Source organism: Arachis hypogaea, chromosome 11 (assembly GCF_003086295.3).
Source record: "Arachis hypogaea cultivar Tifrunner chromosome 11, arahy.Tifrunner.gnm2.J5K5, whole genome shotgun sequence".
NCBI classification, from domain to species: Eukaryota; Viridiplantae; Streptophyta; class Magnoliopsida; order Fabales; family Fabaceae; genus Arachis; species Arachis hypogaea.
This window is the reverse complement of record NC_092046.1, coordinates 56058828-56084646: the sequence shown is the minus strand read 5'-3', so window position 1 is coordinate 56084646 and position 25819 is coordinate 56058828. Positions and strand designations below refer to the sequence as shown.

Below are 25819 nucleotides of genomic sequence, written 5' to 3'. Positions count from 1 at the left end.
GGGACCACCCTAAGCCAACAAACGCAAACCGACCGCCCAGAATCGGCAAATTCTCTAATTACACACCCCTAACAGCTCCAATTACCCAGATATACCACCAAATAGCGGACAGAGGTATCATCCCAAAAGCCCGGCAACTTAAAGAAAGAACGGGCGGCAGCAAAACCTTCTATTGCGACTACCACCGAGGATACGGGAACAGGACACAAGACTATTTTGACCTTAAGGACGCCCTCGAACAAGCTATAAGGGACGGCAAACTCCAAGAGTTCGCCAAAATCATCAGAGAGAGACAGGTCGCCAGAAAGAAAAGGGTGCAACCCGAGGACACAAAAACAAACCCCCAGGGAAAGCCCATAAGACGACCTAACCATAATAGTGAACGTTATCATAGGCAAGGACGTGTCAGGCAAATCGAAAACAACACTAAAAAAGGACCTCAAAGTCCTGGCCATCAGAGACCAAGCTCCAACCAATACCACCGGCAAAACGATAACTTTCCTACCCGAGGACTGCCAGCACGGCACCTCGGCTGAAGACGCTCCTTTCGTCATCTCGGCAAGAATCGGAACAGGACTAGTCCGGAGAATACTGGTGGACACCGGCGCAGACTCCAACATCCTTTTCCGAGGAGCCTTCGACAAAACCGGGCTCTGCAACGAAAATCTCCAAACATACCGCAACGGCGTCACGGGACTCGTGGAAAAATTTCTCAAACTAGAAGGTTCCATCACCCTCCCCCTCACCATAGGAACAGGTAACCAAAGGATGACAATTCTATCTGAATTCGTGGTCCTAAAAGACTCCACCGCTTACAACGTCATCCTCGGGAGAAAAACAATCAATGATTTCTCGGCCATCATCTTCACCAAATACCTTCTTATGAAATTCATCACGGAAGACGGCTCCATCGGGACCATCCACGGAGACCGCGAAGTCACGGCAGAATGCGACAACACCAGCCTGACTTTGCGGAAAAAATCCCGTGACGCGGCTGGGATATTCCTAGCCGACCTAGACGCCCGACAAGACGGCCAACCTAGGCCAGAACCGGAAGGCGACATGAAAAAACTACAAGTAGGGCAAACCAAAGACGAGTACAACTTCATCAATAGGAACCTCCCATATAACCTTAAAGAAGACCTTTCCCAATTTTTGAAACAAAACAGAGACTTGTTCGCTTTTACGCCAGTCGACATGTTTGGGATAGACCCCGACCTAATGTCCCACCGGCTAGCCGTAGACCCCAAGGCCAAACCCGTGGCACAAAGGAGACGGAAAATGTCGTCAGACCGAGCGACCGAGGTCAAGAGACAAGTACAAGCCTTACTCGAAGCAAACTTCATCCGAGAACTACCCTACACGACGTGGTTAGCAAACGTCGTACTAGTAAAAAAGTCCAACGGAAAGTAGCGAATGTGCGTCGACTACACGGACCTCAACAAAGCCTTTCCAAAAGACGCCTTTCCCCTGCCAAACATCGACGGGTTGGTGGACGTCGCATCTGGACATCGATACCTCAGCTTCATGGACGCATACTCCGGCTATAATCAAATACCCATGCAGCGACCCGATGAAGAAAAAACGGCATTCATCACCCCCGACGGAACGTACTGTTACACAGTCATGCCTTTCGGCTTGAAGAACGCCGGAGCCACCTACCAACGGCTCGTTAACAAGATATTCCAGAACCTGTCCGGAACCAAACTAGAAGTCTACATAGACGACATGCTCGCCAAGACCGACTCCGGCGAACAACTCATCAGCGACCTCAAGGTCATAATGAACACCCTACGAAAGCACAAAATGCCACTCAACCCGACAAAATGCGCCTTCGGAATGGAGGCAGGGAAGTTCCTCGGCTTTATGATCACACAACGTGGAGTTGAAGCCAACCCAGAGAAATGTCGCGCCGTCCTTGAGATGACAAGCCCAAAAAATATAAACGACATCCAAAAGCTCACCGGCCGTCTGACAGCACTATCTCGCTTTCTCGGAGCATCGGCCCAAAAGGCAATCCCCTTCTTCAGAGTGATGAAAAAAGGAACCCTCTTTAAATGGGAAGCAGAATGCGAAAAAGCATTCCAACATTTCAAGAAAGTCCTAGCGGAACCACCAGTTCTTGCCAAACCCCAAACAGGGGAGACTCTCTACTTATACCTCTCCATAACAGAAGAAGCACTCGCAGCGGCACTCATCCGCGAAAACGAGAAGAAAGAACAAAAACCCATATATTTCATAAGCAAGGTCCTACAAGACACGGAAACTCGCTACTCGCACCTGGAAAAACTAGCCTTCGCCCTCCTCACGGCCTCCCGACGTCTGCGGCAATATTTTCAGGCCCACCCTGTGACAGTTCGAACCGACCAAGCAGTTAAACAGGTACTACAAAAACCCGATTTAGCGGGCAGAATGCTAGCATGGTCCATCGAACTATCCCAGTTCGATATCAAGTTCGAACCCCGATACGCAATCAAAGCACAGGCCATGACCGACTTCATCGCCGAGATGACACTGGGAAACTCCACCCCCGAATCATGGAAACTACACGTTGACGGCACCTCGAACGTCACTTCCGGAGGTGCCGGAGTCATTCTCGAAAGTCAAAACGGAGTTGTGATCGAACAGTCAGTACGATACGAATTCCCAGTCTCAAACAACCAAGCAGAATATGAGGCCCTCCTGGCAGGCTTAGCCCTAGCCAAAGAAGTCGGAGCAAAGGTCCTGGAAATAAATACGGATTCCCAAGTAGTCAGTTCCCAAATTAACGGAGACTACCAAACACGAGATCCCCTGCTACAACAATACGTCGCCAAAGTTAACAAACTAAAGGAAGAATTCAACCACGTAACCATACGGCACGTCCCCAAGAAACGTAATGCCAGGGCCGACCTCCTCTCTAAACTAGCCAGCACTAAACCAGGACACGGCAACAAATCGCTAATTCAGGAAGTCGTCAAATCACCGTCCATATCCACGATGGCTAATGCCTATCTGACACTCTCCCACCAAGGATCGTCGACCTACCCCATCCTACAATATCTCCTTAAAGGAACACTACCCGAAGACCCCAAAGAGGAAAAACAGACAAAAAGGGAAGCCGCCAACTATACAGTCGTCGCAGGACAACTATACAAACGCGAATTCTCGCAACCCCTGCTCAAATGCGTCGAAACAGGGGACACGGAGTACATACTCCGCAAAATCCATAAAGGTTGTTGCGACCACCACGTCGGAGGTAAAACCCTTGCCCAAAAAGTCATCCGGGCCGGCTACTTCTGGCCCACGGTGATCCGGGACTCCACGCAGCTAGTAAAAAATTGCGACAAATGCCAAAGGCACGCCAATATCCACCAAGCAGCCCCACACCAGCTCAGCATCATATCGGCAGAGCGGCCATTCGGCACCTGGGGGATCGACCTTGTCGGACCTTTTCCCACGGCACCCAGCCAACTCCGATACCTCATCGTCGCCGTAGACTACTACACTAAGTGGATCGAGGCCGAGCCCCTGGCCTCTATCACGGCAACCCAATGTCGAAAATTCCTCTGGCGACAGATCATCACCCGATTCGGGATCCCTGAGATCGTCATCTCGGACAACGGAACCCAATTCGCTGACAAAAAAATCAAAGAATTCCTAAAAGGACTATGCATATCCCACTGTTTTAGCTCAGTAGAACACCCCCAAACAAACGGACAGGTAGAATCCGCAAACAAAATAATAGTTAAAGGACTCAAGAAACGGCTCGACGAAGCCAAAGGACTATGGGCGGACAAACTCGGATCGATCTTATGGTCATACCGCACGACCCCCAAACAGCTACCGGGAAAACCCCCTTCCGATTAACATACGGCACGGAGGCTGTTATCCCAGTAAAGATAGGAGACCCCAGTCCACGGAGAACGATCGGGGGTAACGACAAAGAAGCAGAGCGAGACCTCATTGACGAAGTAAGAAGCATAGCCCATCTCAGGGAACTAGCCCTAAAACAGAGAATCAGCCTAAGATACAACAACGGAGTCATCCGACGAGAATTCGCAACTTCCGACCTCGTCCTACGACAAAACGACATTGGTCCCCTAACCCCAGGAGAAGGGAAACTCACCTCCAACTGGGAAGGACCATACAGAATCAAGGCTGCAATCGGAAAGGGAGCATACAAGCTCGAACGGCTTAACGGCGACGAAGTCCCAAGGACATGGAACGCCGCCAACTTACGATGTTACTACACTTAGACCGACCTCCCTAGGTTACCCTTTTTATATTATGTCTTTCCTTTACTTATCTTTCCCTTTTACAATTTTAAATTTCAGAATTCGCCTAAGTGACAATCCGGGTACTCTTTCTCGCCATAGACGGAGGGTTTTAACGAGGTCCAACCATCAATAAAATTCCATTAAGCTATTTCCATCTTCTTTTTCCTTTTTAAAAGTGTCCCAAATACGGAACAAAAACACGGCCACCACTGGGGGACCGATCACCCCCCAGGCCCGAAATACAGATATCCATGAAAAATCGACCTTGCGACGGTCCGCTCACCCCAAACAAAGGGAACAAAATAAAAAACAGAACAGCTTAAAACGGAATACAAAAAGACGCCCGAACGGCCCAAAAATCATTAAACGAAGTTTAAAACTACGAGTTCACGGTTACACGGCCCACGGCCAACCAAATACCCAAAACAAAAACCAAGTTCAAAGCAAATTCAAAATACAAGATATAAAACTACTCAAGGTCGACAATTCGGCCATCACGGACGGTCTTGAAAGCCCCCATCACAGACACGTCCACACCCGGAGCCAACACCAAGGCCTGGGCCCTCATCGTCTCCTCAGTGGCAGCGGTCGCACCCTTAGCATCTGCCAACAACTCCGTCTTCTCTTTCTTCAGGGCAGCAACTTCGGCCTTCAAAACTTCCAGCTCGCCAAGAAGCACGGCAGCATGAGAACCCGCGTCGGAAGCCCGTCGCCGCTCCTCGCCCAGTTGGGAAAGAAGCGAAGTCTTGACCTCGAAAAGACGGAGGATCTCTGCCCCGGCTTCCTCGGAAGACTTTACTGCCTTCTCCCTCGCTACCTCGGCAGCCTCGAACTGCTCTTTCAACTTAGCCACCTCAGCTTGCGAATGGCGGAGCTTCTTGTCCAACAAACCAACCTGAGCCATAACGGGCTCAGCCTTCCGAACAACAACAGCAGATTGGAGGAGGGCACGATACACCGACTTAGCCTGGAACGAAACATCACAATCATCAAAAAACGGCTCTGAGCCAGGCATCAAGTGCTGATCTATGAACCCCGAAGCATCAAAACGTCGATCCATCACACTGGGCACAACACCCTCCTCCTCAAAAGTCTCGCTGCTAGGTTCCTCAGGCCTCTTTCTCTTCCAAGAAGCCTCGGCAGCCGTGACCACGACGACTTCAGGCGAATTCACGGGACCAGGCGAAGCCCGAGCGTCGGCCCTCACCCCCGACGAAGCCACCTCCTGAGAAACAGCCTGAGAGTCCACGGCGGGATTAGAGACAGGGTAGCAGGAGACGACGATCCCTCCTCTCGACCCATCGCCGCCTTCAGCCGCGCCAGGGAAGTCAAACCACCAGCCATCTCAACTGAAAGAAACCAAAGAAAAATCAAGTTACAAAAACGGGAAAACAAACATGAAAACCAAAAAAGAGACAGCCACACACCAATATATGTCCGACAAGCCTCAGGGTCCCCCATGATGTCTCGAGGATTTAACGGGCGCTCGCCGAACAAATGCCACAAGACACTGGCAATGTCCTTATCCTCAGGAGACAAACCATCATAAGTAACCTTAGTCAAAACCGACGGCCCGGCACGGAAATTCCAATAGGTCGGAAACCGGCGCACGCCCTCTAACGACAACCAAAATGGACGATGCCCCTGGGCGGGGCGCACCTTAAAGTACTCTCTCTTAAAATCATGGAAAGAGTCTTCAAACAAACAAAAAAACGGCGATGAGGCTGAGCCCGGAACGACATATACCCTTTCTTATGCTTCCCCTCCTTAGACGGAAGATTACATAAGAAAAGAAAAAGGAAGACAGGAACGGAAACCGGGAGATCAAGATATTGACACACAAGCTCAAAAGTTCGAACGGCTGCCCAACTATTTAGGTGAAGCTGAGACGGCGCCACGGAACACCGACTCAGCAACTCCTGAACAAACGGCGAAAAAGGAAGCCGCACGCCGAGCCGAGTGAACATCGACTCGTAAACCCACATCCAGTCTGGCACAGTGGGCGAATGTAGGTTCAAGTAACAAACACGCTCGTCGGCATCCGGGAGGACGAGCTCATACTGCCTCTCTTCATCACCACCACCACAAATCGCGCCCTGATCACGGAGCCTTTGAAGATCATCCTCCGTCATCCGTGACCGAACGCCCCACACATCGCTAGTCACCCAAGTGTAGCGAGCGGGGACGCCCCTAGAAGGGGCTATCAGGGCACCCACACCCTCACTTCTCCGCCGGTGCATACCTAAAACAGGGAGGAGCACCACCATCAGCCTACTAACCCTACGCAGAAGCAAGAAAAAAAACCTACCACGGCTACCAACACGGCGGTGCTCAGCCCCTTCAAGACACGAAAACCACCACCCAAAACACAAAAACGCAGCACAAAAAGGAAAATGGCAAGAACAATGCATCGTAAATACAGAACAACGAACATCACAAGAGTGAAAAACAAGAAAGAACAGAGAAAAACCAACTGACAACGCAGAAAAAGCCTGAGAAAAAGCTGAGAAACAGAAGCTCCACCTCGAAGCAACACCAAAAACGCCACACAGAAGAAGAACAGTTTCCTTCAGAAGAGAGAGCGAAAAGTGAAATGAAATGAACGAAGGAAGTAAAGAGGAAAACCAAAAAGGTTTTTAAAAGGGACAGCGAAAGACACAAATAGCCCTAAGCAATAAAAGGCGCATAGGGGCAAAAAAGGAAAACGTTCCCTCACATTAAATGCCCCTCGAAAAAAGAAGCTAATAAAGCACGCCTCGAAGAACGCAACAGACGCAGTGGACACAGAAGAGTCGCGTCAGACCAAAACAGATAGACGAACCTTCAGCGCGTTAATCAAAGCCAAAGCCGAGATACCGACCTCCCTACGAAGAACCAAACGACCGCCCGAGAAAAAACTGAAGACCAAGCCCGCGGTCAAAGCCACATCTCCCAGCGACAGACCGACCTTGCTCGCTCTCCCGCTGCGGGGGCAACTGTTATGGATCCTGCCCTCGGATCCCAGACCCAAGGGTAGACCCGAACCCGGCTTCACGGGTCCAAACTGCCTCTCTTCTAGAAGGCCCGAAACCGGCCCTCTAGAACTCCTAACCGACTTTTGAAATCAAACGTCTTCCCTATCTTGGCCCAACAAGATAAGATAAGATAACTCCCATCACCTATAAATAAGAGGACCCAAGTCCTTACAGGTAATCATCCATTCCTCACACCTTATACCTCTCAGATCCATTTTGACTTGAGCGTCGGAGTGTCTTTGCAGGTACCTCCCCCATCGCTTCAGTTAAATAATCCGGCATCTGCCTCGACCCGCAAGTTCTCGATCCATCTCTCAACCCGTACCAGAGACATCCGGTACAGCAAGAAATATTATGCACCAAATATTATTTTATAATAGAGTTTTTTGTTCTTTTTAACTGCATGAATATCTCTTTTAAGTACAATTATACAAATTAAAGTATGCCAAGTTTCGCTACAATATCTATGTAACTCCCCCAAGCACGAGAATTCCCATAGGGACCACCCCGAATGGGAATTTGAAGGTAGAGAATTTTCTTGGTGAAAATAGAGATGGAGGCAAAATTCTCCCAAGTTAGGCGCGAGAGCCCCAGGGATCCCCATCCCACCTCCATTAATTTCTGAAATTTGTGAATTTACTTAGTTGTCCTTAATAATTTATTTTTACTATAAATTTTTTAGTCATTTCAATAATATATATATATATATATATATATATATATATATATATATATATATATATATATATATAAACCCTAACCCTAATACTCATTTTTGTCTTCCTCTCATCATTATGCGCTGTCACCCCTCACCTCTCCTAGCTATCCCCCCCCGCCATTCTCCATGATCATCGTGCTATTACCCTTCACCGCATCAACAGCATTCCCGCCTCAGCCGCCAATTGTCCCTCCTCCTCCTCCACTTCAAGTTGGATACTCTCTCCTCTCTAATCTGTTGCACCTAAGGTTTATTCTGTATTTTTTGTGCTTGTTTGTTTTGTTTCAGCACACTTAGATTTGGATTTGAATTTAGTTTGGTGCATTTTAAAGGTTAGTGAGGTTAGAATTTTGGTTAGGTAAGTTCAGATGGACAATCAATAGGGTTGGTTCCCTTAATTTGTGTTCACATGATAAATACCCAGTGTTTAGCTATATCTGGATAAATATCTATTTTAATATTTATTTTTTGTGGTGCCATAAAATGTTCCAGGAAAAAAGTGAAAAAGTTTTTGTAGCTGGTGCATATAATGTATATAGTATCTCTAGTTCTCTACTAAGTATTTTGTAGCATAGCGAAGTGTAAGAAGAGGTTTTGTTGTTAGATTGTCCATTAATTGGGTGAAGAGAATCACGTTCACTAATTGTTGCTAATCGCCTTTATTAGAGATAAATTTGAATTTTATTGATTGCTTTTGTAAAAAAATGATAGTGAATGCTTATTGAATTTCAAAGTAATGTGCTAAAGGAAGTGTTTTCTTTCTTTGGAAAAAAATTAAATTCAAATCGTGATAGTATTATAAATTTGTCATCTATTCTGCAGGTTGATGTAATTGTTCAACTTCAGTATCTCGGATTTTCTTTATTTAAATTAAATAAATATAGAAATTACGAAAATGCATAAAATATGAAGTAATTACCTAAATGCACAACGTATCACATCTCGGGTATTAAGAGAGAAATTAGAAAATAATCATATTCCAGGAATTGAGACCCCGTTTTGTAACACTGATGGCGTGACGTATCCAGGGTGCACCCGGGATACGTGTAAAGTGGGAAAACGGGTACTGAGCATCCAAGATACGTGTAAACTAGGAAGATGATCTTAGTACCCGAGAAATGTGTAAACACTGAACATGGGCTCATTCTTTGAGATACACTCAAACATGTAATGCGTGTCTCAGCACCTTAGATATGTGTATTATGCTGTAGGTGTCTTTGTACCCTAGATATCTTGGAGAAAAATTATATATATATATATATATATATATATATATATATATATATATATATCTTCAACCATACCCTTACAATTCACAAATCAATCTTTTCTTTCTCCTCTCTTTGTTTACCCTTCAACTTTGTTCTCATGGAGAATAATCAGTTCTTTTTTGTTGTAATTTATTCCAATGGAATAGTAAGAAACGATGATGAAGGAGTGATTTGAGTCTAATTCAACTGTGATGCTGTGCACTAGCCGTGTTGATACTCTACACGAGTTAAAAACGGTCAAACTGAGCAACATAGGGGGAATAGGTATATTTTACACGTTAGTTTTCATGAAATTAAAGGCTATTATGTTAATTATGTCTTCTACTGGATGTTGACATGTACGAATAATTTTGTAGGGAGGTGCGTAGGTTTGGTAGAGCACACACCTATTTGGCACCAACCATGTCTCAGGATCATGATCAGTTAGATAGTAGTTTGATTTGCAAGGTCATCCTGCCTATAATAAAGACTGATCCATCTATGTATATCCCGGTGTTGCAAAGTGTGGTGCATCAACGTTACCATTTCAAGCCATCGTATCGAAAGATGTAGATGGCGAAGTAGAAGCGATTGCTCAGATTTATGGTGACTGGGAAAAGTGGTACAAGATAGCCGATCTCTTACAAGCTTTGCAAGAATGCCTCCCAAGTACGATTCACGATTGCATTGTTATTCCTTATTATGACAAGGACATAGTTGACGGAGATTGGAGCCAGCTTGATAAGGTCTTTTGGGAATTCCCTCCTTGCATTGAGGCATTTAAGAACCGCAAAGCCTTTTGTATCGGTGGATGGGACACACTTGTACGGAAAGTACGGGGGCGTGTTGTTAATGGCTGTGGCTTAAGATGGTATTAACAACATTCTGCCCATAACTTTTGAATTAGTCGAGTCTGAGACAACTGAGTCATGGTCGTTTTTCTATAGATCACAGGCCATTCGGGCTGTCCTAAATGCACCTCACAGTGGATGGCATCCTCCCTTGGCACATCATGTTTATTGCATATGTCACATGGCTTCAAACTTTAACTCGCGGTCCAAATCGGCCGAGGGTAAGAGGTACCTTATAAATGCAGCGTATAGTCCAAGCAAGGAGGGTTGCAATTGGTACTTGGATGCTTTGGGTGGGTTATCCCGGGACATGTTAGAATGGGCTCTTCATTTTAGAAAGGATTTATGGCTTCAACATTGTGATGAAGGTTGGCGGTATGGTCACATGACGCCAAATCTTTAGAATGTATAATACGGTGCTAAAGGGAATGAGGAACCTTCCTGTAGCTGTCATTGTTAGGGCAACTTATGAGAGGTTTCAACACCTATTCGTGCGCAAAGGTCGCGAAGTGCATGCTCAACTACAGGTTGGACATATATTTTCACAATAGCTGCTGGTAGCTATAGAGAAGAACAGGGAGAGCATGCCGATGATGAGAGTCACCCACTGTGATCGTACGACATCTGTATTTAGTATGAAGGAGGTGGAGCCGATGGAGGGATGATGCCAGACTTCATATCGCGTTTGTCTTAATATACGTATATGCGACTATGGATTATTCCAGTCTTTGCATTATCCTCTGTTGTCACGCACTTGCGGCATGTGCAGTTGCGAGCATCGAGTGGGGGCACCTAGTCGATCTCGTGTATAAGATGACTTCTGTATTCAAGGTTTATGAGATGGAGTTTTCGCCGATGCCGAACGAAAAGATATGGCCTACATAGTATGCTGCACGACTGAAGCCCAATCCTGCCATCCGACGGAAGGCAACAGGGAGACCGGTCTCTACTCGGTTGCAGAATGAGATGGATGCCATGGAGCATACTAAGAAGAGATGCGGTCTTTGTCGAGGAAAGGGGCACACTAGACGAGGATGTCCTAATGCTCCACAGTCAGATCCGTGATGAGCTACGGTTTATGGTTTAGGTTTTGGTATGTTTGGTCTAAGTTGGTCTAGTGAATGTATGTTTTATGTTTTATATATTGCGAAATGTATGTTTTGATATGTTTTATATATGTGAAATCTGTTTTCTTTTGTCGTCTTGCTTTTATATCAAGTGGTCGTATTAACATAAAAGATCTGAACTACTTAAAAAGCATAATATTACATGGTAATACTACATAATATATAGTGATACAAAAAATATCTTGATTTTTCATAAACCAGTCACATGACCTACCAATAACCTAAGTACATTATATATAGTGACACAAAAAAGAACCACATGGTAATACTACATAAATTACGACCTAACCACTCTTGCCTGCCGCCAAGATGGTCTAAGTGGGGTCCCATCCCATATCCATGAGGATGTGTCACTCTCAGAGGTCATGCTGGTCAAGGACGAACAACAGGGTGGCTTTCAGGGGGAGGTGTCCGTTATGCTGGAGGTGGAAGCGGTACTAATCCAGTTATGGGTGGATGTGGTGGTGGTGGTGGTGGAGTCTGGTAATACGATGACAGTGCTGATCCATACTGATGCGATGGCGGTGATGGAGTCTAGTGATGCAATGATGGCATCTGATCGCATGTCGGATGAGCCTGTGTATAGCCCAAAAACCATCAATGTGCTGCTGAAACCCTGGACCTATTGATGAGCTAGGTATGTCGGTATGGTCTCTCCGAGTTCGATAACGATCTACGTATTGATCCATCACATCCCTAGATGCTCCCACGATTTGGAACATGTCATCGATGTTTATTTCAATGTATTAGCCAATTTTTAACTGGGTCTGGTCCTAGGCAACTCCATCGTCCTAGTGATGAGCAGTGCTGGAGCTACCTGGGATGAGGGTCGTGGCCATGCCTGTCGTATGATCCTCCGATTGCCGTGCATACTCAAACTCCTCGTCTAACAGGTGATAATCTCCCTCAACTCGCTTGACACACTAATCGCGTACCCTCTGAGCCAGTCTTCGAACATCATCTCAGGCATGCCTCCTAGGTGTCGTTTCCGGTCTGGACATCTAGTGGAGGCTGTAATTCATCTCTTTATCCCAGAGCAGCAGGGAAGATATTAGCAGGCGGTGCTCCTACTCTCAGATAAGCTAGGATGTCCTCCCCAGATAGAAATCAAACTCTACATGCTTGCTGCCACCATGTGAGGTATTCCTATTTCAGACAAGGATCAGGGTGGCCATCGATGGTCACCAAGTGGTGTAGCTAGTAATGTCCCCTAAATAAGTCGTACCAGTCATGGTGCATGTCGAGCCACCAAGCATCATCTCCCTTTGTCGTCATGAACAGAAACTCATCAATGTTCGTCGGATCTGCTTCCCCCTGAGTTGTCTCTTCACTCTGTCAACATGATGAGATGTAACTGGAAATTCTCATATGGTGTCCATCGAAACTAGGCAAATCGCATTAAAGTACAATAATCAGGAATGAATCACCAATGCATGAAATAAAGTAGAAAATAAAACATGTCGTACCTAATCAAACGTGAGGCCAATGATGCGATGACGTAAAGTCTGGATCTTGCCATCGTGGCAATCCCTATTTTATTGTCCTAGTCCTGCCAACTGATAATGTGAGAATTTGCACCGGTTTGGATTTTTCCACTAAAGATAACTTGCAAGTATAGACCAAACCGGCAACTAACTCCCATAATCAAATTTTATTCAAAAGATGTCACAATACAAAACAATTATTATAATCGAGAGTATTTAACTCCCGAGTCGTCTTCCCTAAGAGTTGCAATAAAATGTCATATTATTGGCTATGAGGGATATTTTTGGGGTTTTGATTGTAAGATGCAAGAAATGTAAATGAAATAAATGAAACAGACATGAAATTAAATGGAAAGCAAGTAAAAGTGATGCAAATGGAAATTAAATGATAAAAAGGACTCTTGGCAAGAAGTTGGTAATTAAGGATTCCTATCTTAGTTGTGGACCACAAACATGGTAATTGTGTGTGAATTAATCCCAATTAGTCAACCCTACATCGAGGATAAGTCACAAGGGCATAATTGATTCCAATCCCTAAGTCCTAGTCAATACTAGTGGGTCACTTAGAGTTAAGGAAAACCAAACCAATTAACAATCCTCACAGAATGCGGAATGGACATCCACAACTCAAATTCACCCAATCACCCAATTTCTCAACCAAGAGTGTGAAAAACTAGGTAAAAACCCAACCAAGCATTTTGTCAAACACTTGGAGGGCATGAAAGAAAAGCTTGATAAAATGACAAGAAATAATAAATGCTACAGCTACCAAGCAAGAAAAGTACAGATAGCAACTCAATAAAACAATAAATGACATGAAAACATAAATTGCATTAAATGTAAATTAAAATAATAAGAGTGTGCATAAACATAAAAGACAAGAGAAATGAAATAACAAATAGAAGGAAAGAACAAAGATGCAATAATAATAAATGACAAGGAAAAGTAAATGAAAACAAGAATTAAAAGTAGAAATTAGAAATTAAACTAAGAAACCCTAATTCTAGAGAGAAGGGGGAGCTTCTCTCTCTAGAAGACAACCTACATAATGATAAACTAACCCTAATTCCCCCCCTTCACATGGAGTGAGGCCTTCCTTGATATAGGCAAAATCAGCTTCAGAAAGTCCAAAAACTGGTCTATGGAGGCCCAGAAATCACCCCCAGCGATTTCCATTAAGTGAATCTCGTGCTGGGACGTGTGTATACGTGCACATGCTGATTTTCCTCTTGTGCGCGCGCACAGGATGTTGTGCGCATGCACACATGGCTGTGTGGTTCTTGTTCATACGCACAGAGGGTTGTGCGCACACACACTCTAATGTGTGCTTCTCCTTTATTTTCTTCATGTTTTCTCCCTCTTGCATGCTTTTCTTCCACCCTTACTAAGCCATTCCTACTTTCTACATCTGAAATCACTCACAAACAATATCAAGGCATCGAATGGGATAAAAGTGGGATAAAAATGATTAAAATAAGCACAAAATAGCATGTTTTCACAATTAGGCTCAATTAAGGGAGATAACACAAAAGCATGCTATTTAGATGAATAAATGTGGGTTTAAGTGATGAAATCCACTCAAATCAAACCAAAATATATCGTTAAATATGGATTCATCAATTCTCCTACACTTAAACAATAGCATGTCCTCATGCTAATCATAATCAAAGGAGAAGGATAAGGATGGAAAGAAATTTATTAAATGCAACTAATTACATGCATGCAAAAACTAGGAAAAAACAAACAAAAGAATCTCAATGAATCCAAAACAGAACTTAGGGCCAAAACTAGGAAATCAATGCAATATGCTCAATGTCCAAAGATTTAATTTGAAGTTTTCAAAAATTACTTTCAACAACTTGCAAGAAGATACAAGATAAGGGATGGAAACATAGAATTGAGCGATCGAATCCCTCACCAGATGTGTATATACTCTAATCACTCAGTGTTTAGGGCTTAATCACTCAATCCTCCTTTAATCATATTTTTCAAAGATTTGCAAGTCTTATAACAGTCAACTAATATTCGATGAATGAATGCAAATATCATGAGGTCTTTGGAGGGTTGTAATGGGGCTAGGGTTAAGGTAGGATTAATATGGTTAAGTGGGCTAATAGATTAGATCTTTGATTAGCTCAAGTATCCCACCTAATCCTATATAAATCTATGTACATAACAAAACAACCTAACTACCCATTTATCCTCTTTCTCACATTCACTCATGCATCCTCTTTCCAATTCACACACATATGCATCTTTTGTTTACATTCTTATTGTCATTTCTTTTTTTTTTCTTTTTTTTCTTTTTCTTTTTTATTTTATTTTATTATCACACAGAAGATGCATATGTTTTAAATGATGAATGCATGAGTGATTACCTATTTTTCCAAATTTCACAATGAGAACCCAAAATACTTATTACCAATGTTTCCCATGAATTTCTCCCACACTTGATTAAAACACACACTCAAACCCAAGCTAATCAAAAATACAATTCATAGATATTAAGGGTTTTTCACTTAGGGCAAATGATGTGCTAAAAAATTAGAACAAAAGGGAAATTAAAAGGCTCAAAAGTGGTTACAAAGGTAGATGCAAGGGTTGACCATATGGGTTAATGAGTTCAATTCAAAAATGGCCTCAATCATACTAAATGCATTTTAAAATAACAAATATAGGATATAAAGATTCAAGCAAATCTAAGTTCACAATCATAAGAGGAGTATAACACACAAGAACAAAATTTGTGGTTGAAGATGTGCAACCACTCAATTGAAGCTTAAATCTCACTAGGTCTTTTGTTCAAGCTATTTTCTATGTTCCATTAAAAGAATACTTCAAGCAAGTTCAAAAGCAAGTTTTCAAATCTAATCAATGGAACGCCCTAAAAGGGATTTCTTAAAAATCCTTTGTTGTTTTACCAAACTTATTTACTCTACCATGCAAATGCAAATGCAAATATTTACTAAAATAAAACTATAAGCAAGCTATGATATATACAAGCAAACAAAGCAAAGTATAATACAATAAAATACTAAACAAATATCCACACAAATATAACTACCAAAACTAGAAATTAATGCAAAGTGTTGAGAAAAAGAAATTTACGCCCCAAAATTGCGGATCCTCCCCCACACTTAAATATTGCACGGTCCTCCGTGTATGCACTCAATCCGGGAGTGAAGAGATGTGAGGCTCCACCTTCAGTTGGTGGCACCGAGGCTTCGGGTTGCTGTATAAACATATAAACAACAATTGAGAAAGAAGTCATAGAAGTGTGGTATGAGAAAATACAATGTGCGTATTCTAAATGCGCACGGTTTAGAACACAACACATTGGCCGGATAAAAATAGAAACCACACCATCAAAAGAAATAGCATGTTCCTCAATTAAGTGGTCTAGGTTACAAGTAAAGAGAAGCAAAACTTAAGCCACAAGCAACCCTAGGTAACCACAAAAGTGAATTAAGTATAAAAGATATTAGATAGTGAGATTGTGCAAGTGAAAGCGCAAAGTGAATAAAAAATGGCACAATCAACAATAACCAATTCCATGATGAAAAAAGACTACTTATTCATCCTTAGGAATAATGAAATAATCACATGTATAAGGTGCTTGTTACAAAAAGTGACAAGTCTTGATAAGAATCAAGTCAAGTCAACTGAAAAAAATACAAAGCATTAACAAGGAACATATACCTTATTATGTGATTATATTCACTTGAAAATCATGATGAATGAGTAGTTCAACTCAATTCACTAAATTAAAAGTGCACAATTCAAAATACCACACAAGAATATAGTTTAACACATGGTCACGACAATATATGAATCAAACTCAAAATTCAATTAGGAAATCAAACAAAGATTTAATGCTCAGTGCACATATTCATAAAAAATAATGAAGCCAAGATTTAAGCAAGAAGCAACCCAATCAATATCAATCAAACACTTGCAACTTATTTAATTAACAAATAACTAAACAAAAACTAATATAATTACCAAAATAAAAGTGAGAAGCAATAAAAACTAACAAGAATAAGTAGAAAATAGGGCAAAAATAAGAGAAGAGAGGGATGGAAGAGAAAAGAAGAGAAGAAGTAGAGAGAAGAGAAGAAGAGAAGTATAGTGGTGAGAAAACAGGGGCGTGCGTACGCACAGGTACGTGTGCGTATGCACACAAGGCGGAAAAGGGGGTTATGCGCGCGCACAGCAGGGTGCGGGTGCTGCGAACAAAAGGGAATTTGGTGTCTGTGCGCGTGCCCAAGAGATGTGTCCGGGAGCACAAAAGGGAAAAGAGGGGGTGTTCCCACGCACAAGGGGTGCGTGTGCTGTGAGCAGAGGGGTTTCCAAAGGTTGTGCGTGCCCACAGTGCTATGCGCACGCATAGATATGATTTTTTTTAAGAAAGGATCATGTGTGCGTGCGCACACAGGTCCGTGCGCGCGCACAAAAACAAAATTGGGTAGGGGGTTCATGCGCACAGACTGTGCCAACGCTCCTACCAGAAAGGATGCAAGTTGGCGTGGGGATGCACAAGCCTGTGTGCTCGCACAGAGAGTGCGAAAAAGGGAATGTGTGCGTACGTACAGATGCCCTGTTTTTCAAAAATTATTTTCTTTTAAAATCTAAGGCACCAAGCCTTAGCTCAATCAAAACTCAATAACAAAACATACAAGAACCCATAAATTCATGATCCAAACCAAAATTAACTTATCTAGATTCAAAATTAAACTAATCCTAAGTCAACCAAGCATAACAAAAGGCAACTAAGTCAAAATATATACAAAAAGAGAAGAGTGTCTCCACCTAGCATTTCTATTTAGAGTCCTTAAGTTGGACTTTATTGAGAAGCTCTCACCCAAGCTTGTATTCTCCAAGGCAATTGAGGTTCTAAAGCTTGTGCACCCAATTCTTGTTGTGAATTCCTTTTATTCCATCTAGGTAACAAACATTTAAAATTTCCAACTCCTATACACAATAGCAACAAAACTCACAATGCAATGGGAGAGAATTCATAGGATAAAAAGAAAATGAAAACCAAAGGTAATAAAAGCAAATAAAAAGAACTCCTAAAACTTGCAAAAATAAGCAATCAATAAAAAACAAACCATTCACATATTCACATATTAACATATTCACATTAATCAAAAGCAAGCAACATATGTACAATCAACCAAAAATAAGCTATTCACACTATTCACATATGCACAATAGCCAAGAATACAACACCATTGTAACTCCCCGGCAACGGCGCCAAAAATTTGATAATGTGAGAATTTGTACCGGTTTGGATTTTTCCACTAAAGATAACTTCCGTTGCAAGTATAGACCAAACCGGCAACTAACTCCCACAATCAAATTTAATTCAAAAGATGTCATAATACAAAACAATTATTATAACCGAGAGTATTTAACTCTCGGGTCGTCTTCCCTAGAAATTGCAATGAAATGTCATATTATTGGCTATGAGGGATATTTTTGGGGTTTTGAGTGTAAGATGCAAGAAACGTAAATGGCAATAAATGAAACAAGCATGAAATTAAATGAAAAGCAAGTAAAAGTGATGCAAATAGAAATTAAATGATAAAAAGGACTCTTGGCAAGAAGTGGGTAATTAAGAATTTCTATCCTAGTTGTGGACCACAAACATGGTAATTGTGTGTGAATTAATCCCAATTAGTCAATCCTACATCGAGGATAAGTCAAAAGGGCATAATTGATTCTAATCCCTAAGTCTTAGTCAACACTAGTGGGTCACTTAGAGTCAAGGAAAGCAAACCAATTAACAATCCTCACACAATGCGGAATGGACATCTACAACTCAAATTCACCCAATTACCCAATTTTCCAACCAAGAGTGTGAAAAACTAGGTAAAAATCCAACCAAGCATTTTGTCAAACACTTGGAAGGCTGATGCCAGGGCATTTTGGCCAGTTTCACTGACCTTTTCTTTATGGTTTTAAGGTAGTTTCATGCATTTTCTTAGGAAATAAGCAAGTTTTGGGTAAATAATCACTTACATCTTGATTCAAGCAAACATTGTGAATTTTACATGATTTTATGAGAATTATGCATGAATTAAAGGACAAATTGAATGATGCATGTCTCATAACTTGGATTAGAGCTTTGATGCACTTTATTGCTTGATTTCAGGATAAAGGAAGCAAGGAAGAACCACGTTAGTAGCCACGTTAGTCTAGCTAACGTGACCACTAACGTGGAATGAAGGCTAGCTTGCAACGTTAATGAGAAAAGTGATTGCCAATAACGCCTTCGTGAGCCATCATAGCCCACGTCAGTTGCCACGTTAACTATGTTAACGTGAAAGCTAACGTGGAAGAGAAGTAGAACTCCAACGTTAGTGGTAAAAGTAAGTGCCACTAACGTTCCAAAAGGGGCAATTGGCCACGTTAAGAGCCACGTTAACTTAGTTAACGTGAGCTCTAACGTGGAAGAAGAAGATGATGCCAACGTTAGTGACACACACCTTTGTCACTAACGTTGGACTAAGCCCATATTGGCTATGTTAAAAGCCACGTTAACCTAGTTAACGTGGAGAGAGCAAGAATCACCAACGTTAGTGACACTCACCTTTGTCACTAACGTTTGATTGAGCCACTATGAGCCACGTTAGTTGCCACGTTAATTACATTAACGTGGAAGCTAACGTGGAGAAGAGGGATGATGAGCTAACATTAGTGACACTCACCTTTGTCACTAACGTTGGAGATGGCTATCAATACCATGTTAGAAGTCACGTTAACCTAGTTAACGTGAACTCTAACGTTGGGAAGTAGGGGCGTTCTAAAGCGTTAGTGACAAAGGTAAGTGTCACTAACGCTCTCGAAGATTTGGCAAGCCTATGTTAAAGGCCACGTTAACTGTTCTAACGTGAACTCTAACGTAGGGAGAAAGGGGTACTCTCAACGTTATTAAAAAAGGTAAACCCCAGTAACGTTTGCGAAGGGCCAAGTGTCAACGTTAGTGGTTGATGAGCGGATAATTTATACGCTTTTTGGCATTATTTTTAGAATATTTTAGTATATTTTAATTAGTTTTTATTATGTTTTTATTATTTTTTATTTAAAAATCATATTTCTGGACTTTACTATGAGTTTATGTGTTTTTCTGTGATTTCAGGTATTTTCTGGCTGAAATTGAGGGACCTGAGCAAAAATCTGATTCAGAGGCTGAAAAAGGACTGCAGATGCTGTTGGATTCTGACCTCCCTGCACTCAAAGTGGATTTTCTGGAGCTATAGATACCCAATTGACGCGCTCTGAATTGCTTTGGAAAGTAGACATCCTGGGCTTTCCAACAATATTTAATAGTCCATATTTTGCCCGAGATTTGATGGCCCAAACAGGCGTTCCAAGTCAGCTTAAGAATTTTGGCGTTTAACTCCAAAACTGGCACAAAAGCTGGAGTTAAACGCCCAAACTGGCACAAAAGCTGGCGTTTAACTCCAAGAAAAGTCTCTACACATGGAAGCTTCAATGCTTAGCCCAAGCACACACCAAGTGGGCCCGGAAGAAGATTTCTGCATTAATTACTGATTTCTGTAACCCTAGGCTACTAGTTTTCTATAAATAGGACCTTTTGCTATTGTATTTTCATCTTGGGACGTTTAGTCCTTAGACCTTTGAGGCTGGCCATTCGGCCATGCTTACATTATTTGTTCTTATGTATTTTCAACGGTGGAGTTTCTACACACCATAGATTAAGGTGTGGAGCTCTGCTGTTCTTCATGAATTAATACAAAGTACTATTGTTTTTCTATTCAACTCAAGTCTATTTCTTCTCCAAGATATTCATTCGTTCTTCAACTTGATGAATGTGATGATCCATGACACTCATCATCATTCTCACCTATGAACATGTGCCTGACAACCACCTCTGTTCTACTAGCAATGGCTTGAATGCGTATCTCTTGGGTTTTTAATATAAGATTGGAACCTTCGTGGTATAGGCTAGAATTAATGGCAGCCATTCCTGAGATCCGAAAAGTCTAAACCTTGTCTGTGGTATTTCGAGTAGGATTTGGGAAGGGATGACTGTGACGAGCTTCAAACTCGCGATTGTGGGGCGTGTGACAGACGCAAAAGGATCATTGGATCCTATTCCGACATGATCGAGAACCGACAGCTGATTAGCCGATGTTGTGACAGAGCCTCAGGACCATTTTCACTGAGAGGACGGGATGTAGCCATTGACAACAGTGATGCCCAACATAAAGCTTGCCATGGAAAGGAGTATGAATGATTGGAAGAAGGCAATAGGAAAGCAGAGGTTTAAGGGGAACAAAGCATCTTCATACGCTTATCTGAAATCCACTAATGAGTTACATAAGTATCTCTATCTTTATTTTATGTTTTATTCATCTTTTAATTATCAATCCTCCATCACCATTTGAATCTGCCTGACTGAGATTTACAATTTGACCATAGCTTGCTTCAAGCCAACAATCTTCGTGGGATCGACCCTTACTCACGTAAGGTTTATTACTTGGACGACCCAGTGCACTTGCTGGTTAGTTGTGCGGAATTGTGACAAAGTGTGATTCACGTTTGAGAGCTCCAAGTCTTTGGCGCCATTGTTGATGATCACAATTTCGTGCACCAAGTTTTTGGCGCCGTTGCCGAGGATTGTTCGAGTTTGGACAACTGACGGTTCATCTTGTTGCTTAGATTAGGTACTTTTCAGAATTTTTAAGAATGAATTCTAGAGTTTCAAGGTGATGATCTTATCATCACAAAAGCTGATTGATTCCCATCAATTTAGCTATTGAATGTAATGTCCTGCTGAAGCTTGGCCAAACATGTCTAATCCTTTTTAGACTGAAGCTTTAGACTAACATTGCATGATTCCTGGAATTCTCATTAAAAGTTTTGATTCTCTTTATTTTCTTTTCTATATAGTTTTTGAAAAAAAAAATACAAAAAAATTTTAAAATCATAAAACCAAAAATATTTTATGTTTCTTGTTTGAGTCTAGTATTAATTTTTAAGTTTGGTGTCAATTGCATGACTTTCTTCTTCTTGCATTTTTCGAATTTATGCATTATGTTCTTCATTAATCTTCAAGTTGTTCTTGATGATTTCATTGCTTTGATCTTCAAATTCTCTTGTTTTGTATGTTTTGTTGTTTCTTACATGCATTTTTACATTGTTATAGTCCTTAGTATACAAACTTTTAAGTTTGGTGTCTTGCATGCATTATTTACTTGATCTTAGTTGCATTTTTATTATTTCTCATCATCAAAAATTCAAAAAATATTTTTAAACTATGTCTTTTCAAGTCAATAATACAGAGAATTGAAGATTCAGAACATTCAGCAGAGGAATCAAACAGAAAAAGCTGGACGTTCAAAACGCCCAATGAAGAAGGAAAACTGGCGTTTAAACGCCAGCCAGGTACCCTGGCTGGGCGTTTAACACCCAAAAAGGTAGAGATTTGGGCGTTAAACGCCAGAATGGGCACCATTCTGGGCGTTTAACGCCAGGATGACACTAGAGGGAAGATTTTGTTTTTAATTCACATTTTTTTCAAGTTTTCATAATTTTTCAAAATCAAATCTTTTTCAAATCATATCTTTTCAATCATATCTCTTTCAAAATCAATTTCTTTCCATTTTATGTTTATTTTTCCTATTTTCAAAAATCCTTGCTATAATTAAAGATTTACTTCAAAAATTTTCAAGTTGTTACTTGCCTATTAAGAAAGGATCAAATTTTAAATTTTAAGAATCATATCTTTTACTTTCTTGTTAGTCAAGTAATCAACTTTAATTTTAAAACTTTCTCTTTTTTTAAATTTGATTCTCAATCATATCTTTTCAATCATATTTTTTCAAATCACATCTTTTTCAAAATTAATTTTCAATCATATCTTTTTGATTTCTAATTTCAAAATCTTTTTCAAAATCACTTAATTTCTTTCCCAAACTTAATTTTCGAAAATCTCAATCAAATTTTCAAAATTTTCTTTTTATTATTTCAAAATCTTTTTAATTTATTTTCGAAAATTCTTCCCCTCTTTTCACATCCTTCTATTTAAGGGACTAACACTCCTCCTCAAGGTGCAATTCGAACTCTATCCCCCTTGATAAGTTCGAATTCTCCTCTCTCTACCTCCTCCTTCTATTCTTCTTTTCCTCTGACACCTCAAGGAATCTCTATACTGTGATATAGAGGATTCCCTACTTTCTTGTTCTCTTCTCTTTCATATGAGCAGGAACAAAGATAAAGGTATACTTGTTCAAGCTGATCCTGAACCTGAAAGGACCTTGAAGAGAAAGCTAAGAGAAACCAAAACACAACTCTCTCTAGAGGGCCTAACAGAGCTCTTCAAAGAAGAAGAAACCATGACAGCCGAAAACAACAAAATCAATGCCAACAATACAAGGAAGGTGCTTGGTAACTTTACTGCACCCACTCCTGATTTCTATGGGAGAAGCATCTCAATCCCTGCCATTGGAGCAAACAACTTTGAGCTTAAGCCTCAATTAGTTTCTCTAATGCAATAGAATTGCAAGTTTCATGGACTTCCATTGGAAGATCCTCATCAGTTCTTAGCTGAGTTCTTGCAAATCTGTGACACTGTCAAGACCAACGGGGTTGACCCTGAAGTCTACAGACTTATGCTCTTTTCTTTTGCTGTAAGAGACAGAGCTAGAACATGGTTGGATTCACAACCTAAGGAAAGCCTGAACTCTTGGAAAAAGCTAGTCAATGCCTTCTTGGCAAAGTTCTTTCCACCTCAAAAATTGAGTAAGCTTAGAGTGGAAGTCCAAACCTTTAGACAGAAGGATGGTGAGTCCCTCTATGAAGCTTGGGAGAGATACAAGCAATTGATTAGAAGGTGCCCTTCTGACATGCTTTCAGAATCGAGCATCATAGGAATCTTCTATGATGGTCTGTCTGAACTATCCAAGATGTCATTGGATAGCTCTACTGGAAGATCTATTCATCTGAAGAAGACGTCTGCAGAAGCTCAAGAACTCATTGAAATGGTTGCAAATAACCAATTCATGTACACCTCTGAAAGAAATCCTGTGAATAATGGGACAACTCAGAAGAAAGGAGTTCTTGAGATTGATACTCTGAATGCCATATTGGCTTAGAATAAGATATTGACTCAAAAAGTCAATATGATTTCTCAGAGTCTGCCTGGAATGCAAGCAGTAGTACTAAGGAAGCTTCCTTTGAAGAAGAAGCTTATGATCCTGAGAACCCAGTAATGGAAGAGGTGAATTACATGGGAGAATCCTATGGAAACACCTATAATCCTTTATGGAGAAATCATCCAAATCTCTCATGGAAGGATCAACAGAGACCTCAACAAGGTTTCAACAACAATAATGGTGGAAGAAACAGGTTTAGCAATAGCAAGCCTTTTCCATCATCTTCTCAGCAACAGACAGAGCATCCTAAGCAGGACTCCCCTGACTTAGCAACTATAGTCTCTGATTTAATCAAAACCACTCAAAGTTTCATGACTGAAACAAAGTCCTCCATTAGAAACTTGGAGGCACAATTGGGTCAGTTGAGTAAGAAAATTACTGAACTCCCTTCTAGCACTCTCCCTAGCAATACAGAAGAGAATCCAAAAAGAGAGTGCAAGGCCATAACCACATCTCACATGGACGAACATGGAGAGGAGGAAGAGGCAGTGATTCCCACTGAGGAAGACCTTAATGGACGCCCACTGACCTCCATGGAGTTCCCTAATGAGGAACCATGGGAATCTGAAGCTCATTCTGAGACCATAGAGATTCCATTGAATTTACTTATGCCTTTCATAAGCTCTGATGAGTATTCTTCCTCTGAAGAGGATGAAGATGTCACTGAAGAGCAAGTTGCTAAGTACCTTGGAGCAATCATGAAGCTAAATGCCAAGTTATTTGGTAATGAGACTTGAGAGAATGAACCTCCATTGCTCATCAAAGAACTGGATGACTTGACTAGGCAGAGATTACCTCAAAAGAGACAGGACCCTGGAAAGTTCTCAATCCCTTGTACCATAGGCACCATGACCTTTGAGAAGGCTCTGTGTGACCTAGGGTCAAGCATAAACCTTATGCCTCTCTCTGTAATGGAGAAGCTAGGGATCATTGAGGTACAAGCTGCAAGAATCTCACTGGAGATGGCAGACAATTCAAAGAAACAGGCTTATGGACTTGTAGAGGATGTCTTGGTAAAGGTTGAAGACCATTACATCCCTACTGATTTCATAATCCTAGAGACTGGAAAGTGTATGGATGAATCCATCATCCTTGGCAGACCCTTCCTAGCCACAGCAAAAGCTGTGATTGATGTTGACAGAGGAGAATTGATCATTCAAATGAATGAAGACTCCCTTGTATTTAAAGCTCAAGGATATCCCTCTGTAACCATGGAGAGGAAGCATGAAGAGATTCTCTCAATACAGAGTCAAACAGAGCCCCCACAGTCAAACTCTAAGTTTGGTGTTGGGAGGCCACAACCAAACTCTAAGTTTGGTGTTGAACCCCCACATTCAAACTCTAAGTTTGGTGTTGGAAGGTTCCAACATTGCTCTGAACATCTGTGAGGCTCCATGAGAGCCACTGTCATGCTATTGACATTAAAGAAGCGCTTGTTGGGAGGCAACCTAATTTTTACTTATCTATATTATTATTTCTATTATTTTTACTTATCTTCTGAACCTTGGAAAAGGGATGAAGAGATCATGCTAGAAATGTTTTCTCATGTTGGACCAAATTGGGGTTTGGGCGGATATGGTGACATATAATTCTCCCAATACTTTTATTTGGAAATGCATGTGGTATAATCAGTGACCACACTTCATCTCTTCTCATGAGCAATTAGATCAAGGAATTGGCTATTGATCTGATTTGAGAGATTGAATTACCAAGGAATTGGAATTCAATCACTTAAGATTGCCAAGGAGATCAATAAATGCATTGATTGAGGAAGAGATGAAAATGAACTTGATCCGAAGAATGCAACATCTCCTAAGCCTAATGAATTCCCCATTTCTGATCTTACCCATTCTCTTTACTTTATGCCATTTACTTTCATGCTAAACTTCCCTTCCCCATTTAAGATTCTGCAATTTACTTCCCGTCATTT

The 25819-nt window shown here is 41.5% G+C and overlaps 2 protein-coding genes and 1 non-coding gene across 4 annotated transcripts in view; 2 read left to right on the top strand and 1 right to left on the bottom strand.

Moving 5' to 3' along the window:
• The window catches only part of LOC112721392 (ribokinase), a 28294-nt gene extending 7803 nt beyond the window's left edge, over positions 1-20491 (top strand). The window contains exon 5 of one of the 2 annotated variants that reach the window (XM_072206905.1): positions 18861-20491. The gene's annotated coding sequence lies outside the window, so the exon portion shown is untranslated. The remainder of the gene's footprint in view (positions 1-18860) is intronic. The other variant, XM_025772461.3, reaches the window with a different exon arrangement.
• On the top strand, positions 1417-4238 carry LOC112721386 (uncharacterized). The gene is made up of 2 exons (XM_025772456.1): positions 1417-3238; positions 3823-4238. The coding sequence occupies exons 1-2, from the start codon at positions 1417-1419 to the stop codon at positions 4236-4238; spliced, it is 2238 nt and encodes a 745-aa protein (XP_025628241.1).
• Positions 20492-23478: 2987 nt separating the features above from the next.
• Positions 23479-23586, bottom strand: LOC112726038 (small nucleolar RNA R71). Its single transcript, XR_003165109.1, has one exon. It is a non-coding gene; the product is annotated as a small nucleolar RNA R71 (small nucleolar RNA).
• Between the last annotated feature and the right edge of the window lie 2233 nt (positions 23587-25819).

Bases quoted from the DNA above. Each gene is read 5' to 3' on its own strand.
- LOC112721386 (XM_025772456.1), top strand. From the start codon at position 1,417: ATGTGCGTCGACTACACGGACCTCAACAAAGCCTTTCCAAAAGACGCC. The intron at 3,239-3,822 runs GTAAAACCCTTG...ACCCCCAAACAG, and splicing joins TTGCGACCACCACGTCGGAG to CTACCGGGAAAACCCCCTTC.